The sequence below is a fragment of the Sinocyclocheilus rhinocerous genome, unplaced genomic scaffold (genome assembly GCF_001515625.1).
Source record: "Sinocyclocheilus rhinocerous isolate Xijiao unplaced genomic scaffold, SAMN03320098_v1.1 scaffold1352, whole genome shotgun sequence".
NCBI lineage: Eukaryota > Metazoa > Chordata > Actinopteri > Cypriniformes > Cyprinidae > Sinocyclocheilus > Sinocyclocheilus rhinocerous.
The window spans coordinates 166197-177347 of NW_015656168.1; the positions used below are offsets into that span (position 1 = coordinate 166197).

Here is an 11151-nt window from a genome sequence, read left to right on the forward strand (position 1 = left end):
AGGAGACGTTCGTTGTAGTTCTTGAAAAGGGATTTTTAAAAAACGAAATATCTCCCTTTGGAGTGGACTTTGAGATTTGTAAGTTTCTAGATCTTTTTTATGCCCAAACATACACACTACACACTGACTAAAATTTAAAAAGTGAAAAAGCATAATAGGACCCCTTTAAGTGGTCTATGTACGGCTCAGATGATTTATACATAGCTAACTGCAGTCTTGTGATTGGTAATACATTGGTAATACGTTTGAGTGATGTTCCTTGCGATCCTGATCTGAGAACAACTGTATGGGTAGTGTTATATTTAGATAAATAATTATTTTTAAGGGATGCTGGTCATAAATCAGAGCAGAAGAGGTGTCAATAACCAAAGCATAGGTACTGTTTTTGAGAGAAAAATAAAGTAAAAACAGATAAATGAATAAAATATCAATGCAATATAAAAAAAAAAAAAACAGTTTCCTATTTAAAATATATTTAAGAATGTAATTTCTTTACGTAATTCATGGCGAGGCTGAATTTTCAGCATCATTACTCCAGTTTTCAGTGTCACACGATCCTTTAGTAATCATTCTAATATGCTGATTTGCTGCTCAAGAAACATTTCTGATTATCATTGCTGAAAACAGTTGCTTAATAGTAAAATATGGAAAGGATGATACATTTTTTCAGGATTTGAATAAATAGAATAAAAATAGAATGTTCAAAAGAACAGAATTTATTTAAAATAGACATTTTTGTAACAATATAAAAGTCTATTTCTATTTTAAGGTTAATGTTAGCCATTAACTGCAACTTTTGCCTCAGCAAACTCCGAATTTGCTGCTTATTAATAGTTAGTAAGGTAGTTGTTAAGTTTAGGTATTGGGTAGGATTAGGCATGCATGTTCGTGCAGAATATGTGCTTTATAAGTACTAATAAACAGCCAAGATGTTAATAATAGGCATGCTAACAAGCAGCTAGTTAATAGTGAGAATTGGTCCCTATACTAATGTGTTACCGCAAACACTAGTTTACTTTCACTCACCCAAAGAAGCCAATCCCTGTATGCCACAGCCAGCTCCGCCCACACCCAGCGCTCGCAGGTGTGGCCAGCATCTGCCAATGGTCTGCAGGCACCTGTTACTGAAGCGTGCTGGCTGCTGACTGCAGAAAGACAATTTACATTTTCAATTATTTACATTAAACTTTAAAAATATATATATATAGTTTTCCAATATCAAAGACAAATGCTCAAAAAAGAAAGATGATGATGCATTTAAAGTTATACAATATTTAAGCTATCAAGCCATGTATAAACAAAAATCTACAACTGCCTATGAAACAAGTAAGTGTATTTCAATCCTACCATGGATGCAAAGGTGCCACCTGTAGCGAGATGATGTCTCTGCAACCAGCTCCCAATGCCCAGATAACTTCCTGTCCAACAGGGTCTGTCGCACTCCTAAGACATCATCAACATCTGAGAAACTTTCTCTCTCTGCCTTTGCAAACCTTGTTATGGCCCGGCAATGAGAACTAAGCAACCAAATACACTGATCAATATGTTCATTTCCACTCTGACCTGTACTACCCTTGGACATGATTAAAAAAAAGCTTTTTTGCTAATATACAGTGGTGGTCAAAATCTTTTGCTGTAGTGTGTCCGTAGGAAATATCAGTTTATATTTCCAAACATTCATTTTGACATTAATTGTAATAATGACACGAAGAAACAGAACAAACTGAGACAGACTAAATCCAGAAGAACTGTGGCAATGTCTCCAAGCTGCTTCAAGAAACCTACCTGCAAAGCTACAGTACTGTTAAAAGTTTTAGGCACAAAATGCTGTAAAATGAGGATGCTGTCAAAAACATTGTCATAAATAGATTTTCTTTATCAATTAACTTCTATTAACTAAATTAAATCAACATTTGGTGTGACCATCCTTTGCGCTTAAAGCAGCTTCAGGCGCACCTGCGCATAGTTTTTCAGGGAGGTTTCTTGAAGCGTCTTGGAGACGTTGCCACAGTTCTTCTGGATTGAGTCTGTCTCAGTTTGTTCTGTTTCTTCATGTCACTCCAGACAGACTGATGATGATCAGATCAGATCTCGTTAATGTTAGCCATTAACTGCAACTTTTGCCTCAGCAAACTCCGAATTTGCTGCTTATTAATAGTTAGTAAGGTAGTTGTTAAGTTTAGGTATTGGGTAGGATTAGGCATGCATGTTCGTGCAGAATATGTGCTTTATAAGTACTAATAAACAGCCAAGATGTTAATAATAGGCATGCTAACAAGCAGCTAGTTAATAGTGAGAATTGGTCCCTATACTAATGTGTTACCGCAAACACTAGTTTACTTTCACTCACCCAAAGAAGCCAATCCCTGTATGCCACAGCCAGCTCCGCCCACACCCAGCGCTCGCAGGTGTGGCCAGCATCTGCCAATGGTCTGCAGGCACCTGTTACTGAAGCGTGCTGGCTGCTGACTGCAGAAAGACAATTTACATTTTCAATTATTTACATTAAACTTTAAAAATATATATATATAGTTTTCCAATATCAAAGACAAATGCTCAAAAAAGAAAGATGATGATGCATTTAAAGTTATACAATATTTAAGCTATCAAGCCATGTATAAACAAAAATCTACAACTGCCTATGAAACAAGTAAGTGTATTTCAATCCTACCATGGATGCAAAGGTGCCACCTGTAGCGAGATGATGTCTCTGCAACCAGCTCCCAATGCCCAGATAACTTCCTGTCCAACAGGGTCTGTCGCACTCCTAAGACATCATCAACATCTGAGAAACTTTCTCTCTCTGCCTTTGCAAACCTTGTTATGGCCCGGCAATGAGAACTAAGCAACCAAATACACTGATCAATATGTTCATTTCCACTCTGACCTGTACTACCCTTGGACATGATTAAAAAAAAGCTTTTTTGCTAATATACAGTGGTGGTCAAAATCTTTTGCTGTAGTGTGTCCGTAGGAAATATCAGTTTATATTTCCAAACATTCATTTTGACATTAATTGTAATAATGACACGAAGAAACAGAACAAACTGAGACAGACTAAATCCAGAAGAACTGTGGCAATGTCTCCAAGCTGCTTCAAGAAACCTACCTGCAAAGCTACAGTACTGTTAAAAGTTTTAGGCACAAAATGCTGTAAAATGAGGATGCTGTCAAAAACATTGTCATAAATAGATTTTCTTTATCAATTAACTTCTATTAACTAAATTAAATCAACATTTGGTGTGACCATCCTTTGCGCTTAAAGCAGCTTCAGGCGCACCTGCGCATAGTTTTTCAGGGAGGTTTCTTGAAGCGTCTTGGAGACGTTGCCACAGTTCTTCTGGATTGAGTCTGTCTCAGTTTGTTCTGTTTCTTCATGTCATTCCAGACAGACTGGATGATGGTGAGATCAGATCTCTGTGTGGAGCACTGGCTGTTGTCAGACAAAAACCTCACTGGATTATTACAATTAATGCCAAAATGAATGATTGGAAATGTAAACTGATATTTCCTACTGACACACTACAGCAAAAGATAGAAATAATTGACTTAAAACCATTTTTTCGCTGGTGAAAATACTAGTTTTCTAATAATTTTGGCCACCACTGTATGTATGAATTTTATTATATGTAACATAAGGATGTATGAACGCCAAAAGGATGTTTGCATCCTTAAGGGATACATGAAACAATTTAATACTGCTTACTGAATAAATAATTAAATATACATGAAAACTGAATTAGAGTTTATATTATTTTCATCAAAGCAATTTAGTAAATTGGTTTTCTAGCACAGTGGCTATTAATACAGTTTAAGAGTCATTATATTTAAATGCTTATGTATGCAAGTTTTGTGAGTGAACACAAAAGCATTGAAATAAAATGTTTCCGCTCATCTCATTTTTTAAATAATAAATTATATCTAACAGCTAGTTAGTCATTGTAAAAAAAAAAAAAAAAAAAGATGTTTTCATCCTTAGAGCATACATCATCCAATTCATTACATGATTGCTTACTGAATTAATAATTAAATAGATAAGAAAATGTAATTAGAGTTGATATTACTTTCATTAAAGCCATGTAGTAAATTGGTTTCCTGGGGACAGTGCTCATTAATACAGTTTAGGAGTCATTATACAATAATATCCGCCTGGAAAATGCTGCAACTGACCAATCAGAGTCAAGTATACCACAAAGCTGTGTAATAAAAGGATATATGGAAAAAAAGACCAAATAGTGCTCCCTTGTGGACCAACCTGTATGTGACAGCCTGTAGAGCCCTGCAATAACAGCTCGCCAACCACAGAGAGCGATCGGTCAATAGATTCGGACAATGAGACACCTTCAGGATGAGCAGATTACTGCCAGTAGCTTTCAACAAAGCCTCCAGACCCTCCTCAAGACAGCCACTAAACACAAAAGAAAGAGAGGCTATTAACACCATCTATTAACATGTCAGTTTATATTAGGACTACAGTGACCAGACGTCTTAATAAAGTTATGACCCATACGCAAATGTAATACACAGCAAGTACATATGTTTTTGCTTCATAATATATAATATATATGAAAATGTAATATATGAAATCTATTAGAAATTGGAATTATTTGGGCCAGATTTACTAACAGCTTGCGCCAGCGCAAACCGTCTTTTGCCGTTAAAATAGTACTGTCAGGATTTACTAAAGACGCACAGTGAAGAATTAGTGCTGAAAAGGGCCTGACCTTATTTAATATGCATTTCAATCATGACAACTCTCGGAAGATTTTAGCATGGTAATGGTAATGACAATGTTAATGTATTTGGTCTTGGCGGAATAGATCTGCTACGCTGCTGCTGAATTGCTGCTGCTGTTGGTTATTGCTGTAGTTGTAGATTATTGCTGCTGCTGCAAGCAAGTACGGGAACTTGCTACTGCCAAAGCATACGGCGATACAGTGCTGTGAGTATTTAAGACATGCTGCTGCTGCACAAATAGCATATAAAATAACCCGTAGCAGATCTATACAGGTGGAGCCGGGGAAGGTGGTGGGTTTCAGAGGAACTCTGAAAACACGCTGCAAATGCTCAAGTGAATGCTAACCAGCCTTTTAAATGTTAAGTAGCAAGCTCATTGGCTGCATATGCAACATGAACAAATCAGCTTGTGCCAGGTCGTTTAACATTGTGAATATCATCAGTTACGTTAATACCCATCAGCCTGCGCCATCTAGAGTTTCATGACTGAACTATACATTTGTAGGAGTTTCCCTTTCAAACGCAAAATTTATGGGAGGAGAGTATTAAAATGAATCACGCAACGCGATTTACAAACGTTTGCACTCGTCAAATTACTAGTATTTGCACCATTATTTAACGCCCCAAAAAAGCATGTCTTAACCTATTTTGCGATTGTGTCATAAGTAGATCAGCCGCAATTGATGAGCATCAACTCTGCTTATTTGTGACTACACTCATTTGCGCTGTGCTTGGTATATTGCGTTGGTCGATATGTAAATGAGATGCTGCGTCTGTGTTCTTTAATTTGTGCATTGTCAGGAAATCACCCGCAGAAATTTCCACGCCCATCAGCGCTGTTTTGGAATTGCGCTGTTTAGTTAACTGCTAATTTGCCGTTTAGTAAACCTGGCCCTATATCTAACCCATACATATATGTAAGTTTATGTATGTGTAATAAATGTCATTTACATACATATCCATAACATAAACGTTTAATGAATTGTCTCAGACAGGATATTCTAACATCTAAAAATGACGCACTTTCAGGTTTAAATCCACCAAATATGCAAATTCTATGTTTGTCATGTAAAAAAAAACCCTGACAAACTCTTTGATGAGGTTTTCGACTGGCACTCTGGTTGAGGTGATTTAGCAGTGCAATTAACAGGCTGCTCATTCTGTTCCCTTCTCACGCTGGATCTCTGAACAAGCACTTCACAAGTGTCAGACTGTGTGAGCGAGTGAGTGTGTATCTGTTTGGTGTGAAAGAGTGATGAGAGGATCAGGGAAGAGTGCAGAAAGTAATAAAAGAGCGATGAGAAGAGGAGGAGGTGCGTGGAGCTGTGGGAAGGCAGTAGCCACACAAACAGCAGGGTCAGTATGGTACAGTAAACAGCAGGCGCAGTGGGAGACCGTGTTACCGTGTGCTCTTCAGATACTCCTCCTTTGTCTCTTTTTTGCCCCTCTGCCGGGGTTTGAGGTTCTGGAGGATGAGGGAATGCGTCTGTGTGCACCACTGAGACAGAGTGTACAGGAACTAAACAAACAGTGAGAGACAGAGTTAGAAAGCTTTTTCAGGACTATTAGCAGTTGCAAAATACGTGGGCAGCAGATAATTTATGCAACACTTTTTTACATCTCATTCAGATCTGTTAAATGTCTTTTGGGTCACTCCTACAATGCAGCACATTTTCATCTCGCCATCATACATAGATACATCATAAATATCTATTTAGTATGGTCTTTACTAAAATATTACAATAAAATGTATATTTTTTATGCCGGTGTACATCAGCGAATCAGCTGACGGACACCGTGCTGCGTTGTCACGGGAACATCCCAGCTGAAGATAATGAGGAAATTACATCGCTCTCTTTGCCAAGTGCATTTCAAACGACTACATAATGGCACGCACGTGCCCTGCTCACTCCAAAGTCCCCACTCCAAGGGCTCTGCCCTTCAAAGGCATAGGGATGATCACTTCCATTTGGAATTTGCCCCGTGAACCGTATGGTACGAATAAGTACCGTTACACCCTTACTATTTGGCTTAAACTCATTTTCATTTCAGCTTTAATTTTAATCTTTGTAATTCTTAAACTATATTTGTGTAAAATGTATTTTAACATTTAAATTTTCATCAAAATATTTTAAACTAAATATGCTTTTTTGGGACTAGTATATTAATTTGTCTATTATATATTAATCATTACATATTTTTTCCCCATGTCCCTAATATATGGAGGGCCAAATTACTCAAAATTTGATAATTAAATAAATGTTGAACTATATAAATAAATCGTTAAATACATAATGAAATAATTAAATACAGAAATAAATACATAAATAAACATAAATATTTATTTATTCATTCATTCATTCATTCATTCATTTCTTAATTTATTCATTCATTAATTACCTCCACATTTCATTTTCAGGGTTACGGTTGTCGGCACGTCACTCAGTGGGCGGCGTCACCTTTCAAACTCGATTTCTTTGGTCTTTCTAATTTAGGCGCTTTTTTCTTGTTTTTCGCATCATGAGCTATGGCTGAGCATGGTGCAGTAAAAGATCTGTTGTTTACTCTTGCAGATGAAGTTGTCAATCAAAACGTTGACTATGACATAATTTTAATACAAATATAGAAAGTATAGAAAAATGCGGTGTGAGTACTCTATGGGCGCTGAAAAAAATCAGTAGCCCCTCACTGCAGAACACAAGATCCAGGGGGCGTGGTTGGATCCACATCTAGGGGGTGGAGATGGGTGGGTTTAGGGATCAGGGGGGGGAGATGGGTAGGTTTAGGGATCAGGGGGTGGAGATGGGTAGGTTTAGGGATCAGGGGGTGGAGATGGGTAGGTTTAGGGATCAGGGGGTGGAGATGGGTAGGTTTAGGGATCAGGGGGTGGAGATGGGTAGGTTTAGGGATCAGGGGGTGGAGATGGGTAGGTTTAGGGATCAGGGGGTGGAGATGGGTAGGTTTAGGGATCAGGGGGTGGAGATGGGTAGGTTTAGGGATCAGGGGGTGGAGATGGGTAGGTTTAGGGATCAGGGGGTGGAGATGGGTAGGTTTAGGGATCAGGGGGTGGAGATGGGTAGGTTTAGGGATCAGGGGGTGGAGATGGGTAGGTTTAGGGATCAGGGGGTGGAGATGGGTAGGTTTAGGGATCAGGGGGTGGAGATGGGTAGGTTTAGGGATCAGGGGGTGGAGATGGGTAGGTTTAGGGATCAGGGGGTGGAGATGGGTAGGTTTAGGGATCAGGGGGTGGAGATGGGTAGGTTTAGGGATCAGGGGGTGGAGATGGGTAGGTTTAGGGATCAGGGGGTGGAGATGGGTAGGTTTAGGGATCAGGGGGTGGAGATGGGTAGGTTTAGGTATATGTAAGGTGGGAGGAGTTGGATCTGGATCCAGTCACGCCCCCTGGATCTTGTGTTCTGCAGTGAGGACCATCTCAAAAAAATACACGCTGCTTACGCTCTGTTTACGCGTGCAGCCAACATCTCCCGGATATTTTCTACTTGTATTAAAGTTATGTCATAGTCAACGTTTTGATTGACAACTTCATCTGCAAGAGTAAACAACAGATATTTTACTGCACCATGCTCAGCCATAGCTCATGATGCGAAAAACAAGAAAAAGGCACCTAAATTTGAAAGACCAAAGAAATCGAGTTTGAAAGGTGACGCCGCCCACTGAGTGACGTGCCGACAACCGTAACCCTGAAAATGAAATGTGGAGGGAGGAAATGAATGAATGAATGAATGAATGAATAATAAATGAATGATTAAATAAATGAATGAGCGAATAAATAAATGAATAAACACATAAAGAAATGAATAAATAAATATTTATATATTTATTTATGCATTTCTTTATGTATTTAATTATTTCATTATCTATTTAACGATTTATTTATATATTTCAACATTTATTTATTTAATTCTGAGTAATTTGGCCCTCCATACTAATTTCACTTTCTATCCTATGTACTTTTACTAACTAACTAACTAACTAACTAACTAGCTAAATAAATAAATAAATAAATCACAAATTAACTTTAACCTTTTGTCAGCTAACTCTCAATTCCTTATTGAGCAATGGCCAACTTTAGTTCTTTTCTTCCTGTAAAGCTCTAATTTTTTAACTAAAAAACAGAACAAGCACATTATTAATATATATATTTATTATTAAGATAATAATCAGCTCAAAAGTTCTGCATAACAGGAATGATTCTTTTAATTCATTCATTTATTCTCAGTCTACTGAAGGCTTAAACAATAATGTTTAAATTTCTATCCTATGTACTTTTACTAACTAACTAACTAACTAGCTAAATAAATAAATCACAAATTAACTTTAACCTTTTGTCAGCTAACTCTCAATTCCTTATTGAGCAATGGCCAACTTTAGTTCTTTTCTTCCTGTAAAGCTCTAATTTTTTAACTAAAAAACAGAACAAGCACATTATTAATATTATTATTTATTATTAAGATAATAATCAGCTCAAAAGTTCTGCATAACAGGAATGATTCTTTTAATTCATTCATTTATTCTCAGTCTACTGAAGGCTTAAACAATAATGTTTAAAATGTTCAAGACCGTAATTATGGGTAATATGATATAAATAATTATTTAATGTCTTGTTGTGGTGTTAAAGCATAACATTCAGAAATAGCATTTTCTAATGAAAAAATACATTAAAAATGAAAATCCAGGCTGATCTGATTTCATCATTCAAGGTGAAAAATTATTAATAATTCATTCATTAGCAGATTGTTCATTCAAGAATGCATTCTGTATAATGCTGTAATGTCATTCATAATGTTTTTGGAGTTGGTTGATTTGACTCAAGGCTTAGATATCTTTATTAAGAAATTTCTGAAATGGCCATGGAGAAAATAAATGAGAAATATATTCTGAAACTCAGGCTGCTGAAAAAGTAGGCGGCCGGTCAGTTCCTAAACCGAACAGGAGTATTACTGTAAGAGTGTTAGTGTGAATGGTGTTAAAACCTTTGAAGAGATGCGAGCGTTCTCCAGCAGCACTCTGGTCCACACCGCCGGGTGACGAGCCACAAACTTCCAATCCCGGGACACCTCGGCCGCACGCAGGAGTGTCTTCGTATCCAGGTAGGTAAAGATACAGAAGAGAGCGGCACGTATCTTCAGCACCTCAGGACTGATCACCTCGTTGACTTTGGAGGGGCTTTTCTCATGGCGACAAGGCTTGTATCCCCTTTCAGAACGACCTGTCGACACGAAGAGATAAAGGAAGACTTGCTTGACAGCTGTGGTCACAATTTAGTTTTCCTGCATGTAAAAGAGAAGACCTTTAACACACTGACCTCACACTGAACATGGGTGAGTTCATTTTTGTGTGAACTAATTATTTTACTGGCCGCATTACCGTACATGTCCATATGGTGGCGCCTCAGTCCAATAAAAAGTGCAGCTATCGGTCTGTTTGCTCTTCACAAGGCCTCCTACAGGATTTGAACATCCTCCAAATCATGCAATCAGCAGGCCATTTCTATCTCACAGCTCCAGTCTGACAGACTCTAGGTCTCTTGAGTCCTACACAATTTGCTGAAGATCTAATGAGATTGAGACTAACGAAACAGTTGTTGGCAGTGTTTGTATTTTATAAGACAATTTTTTAAACAAAATCTGCCAAAAGCTCTGACTCAAACAGGCTCTCAAATAAGTGAGATGTAATGTGATGACAGGATGGATTGTGTATGGCTAAGGTAAGGAAAGCTTGGCCTTCACCTGGATTGGGAATAATGTTAATGCATTCAGTTAAATTCAAATGCTAGCTGGATAAACTAGCCATGACTGCTGCTCTAGGATCAGTTTCTTCTACCCAAAGCCAAGCATTAACCAATAGTGGGATAGGAAAAAAACACTCTGGATCAGTGGATGCATCCCCACATTGTCCCCCTGCAGGGATGGTCTTGATTTCTGATTTTTTTAATTTTTTTTTACAAACAATGTAAATGTTTAATTAAAATTAATTAAAACAACAACAACAACAAATAGAATATTAATATTCATATCTGCATTTAAACACTAAACAAGTCTAGACATAAGTGGATGCAGGCAACTTCATCCCACATAGAAACATGTCTTGATTTCTGAAATTATTACACAATTTTAGATGTTTAATTAATATATAAAAATAAAACAATAATAAAATATGCCATGATGATAACTAGGGATGCACCGATACCACTTTTTCCAGTACTCGCCCGATACCGATACTTTAAATTTTTGTACTTGCCGATACAGAGTACCGATACCGATATTTTTATTGCATTTGTAAAAAAATTTAAATATTGGGTACAGAAACAAAAAGAGTATGTATAATATTAGTTGGTTAACTTCATTTATCAAATAGATACAGTCAAACCAAAATTTATTCAGACACCTTCAA

At 37.3% G+C, this 11151-nt stretch overlaps 1 protein-coding gene across 1 annotated transcript in view; it reads right to left on the bottom strand.

Moving 5' to 3' along the window:
• Positions 1-11151, bottom strand: part of fbxo41 (F-box protein 41) — a 36938-nt gene that overhangs the window by 4292 nt on the left and 21495 nt on the right. The window contains exons 5-9 of the mRNA XM_016527279.1: positions 9732-9967; positions 6141-6256; positions 4256-4408; positions 2672-2767; positions 2351-2469 (exon numbers count right to left, since the gene is read on the bottom strand). Of these exons, the coding sequence (XP_016382765.1) occupies positions 2351-2469; positions 2672-2767; positions 4256-4408; positions 6141-6256; positions 9732-9967 (720 nt within the window). The remainder of the gene's footprint in view (positions 1-2350; positions 2470-2671; positions 2768-4255; positions 4409-6140; positions 6257-9731; positions 9968-11151) is intronic.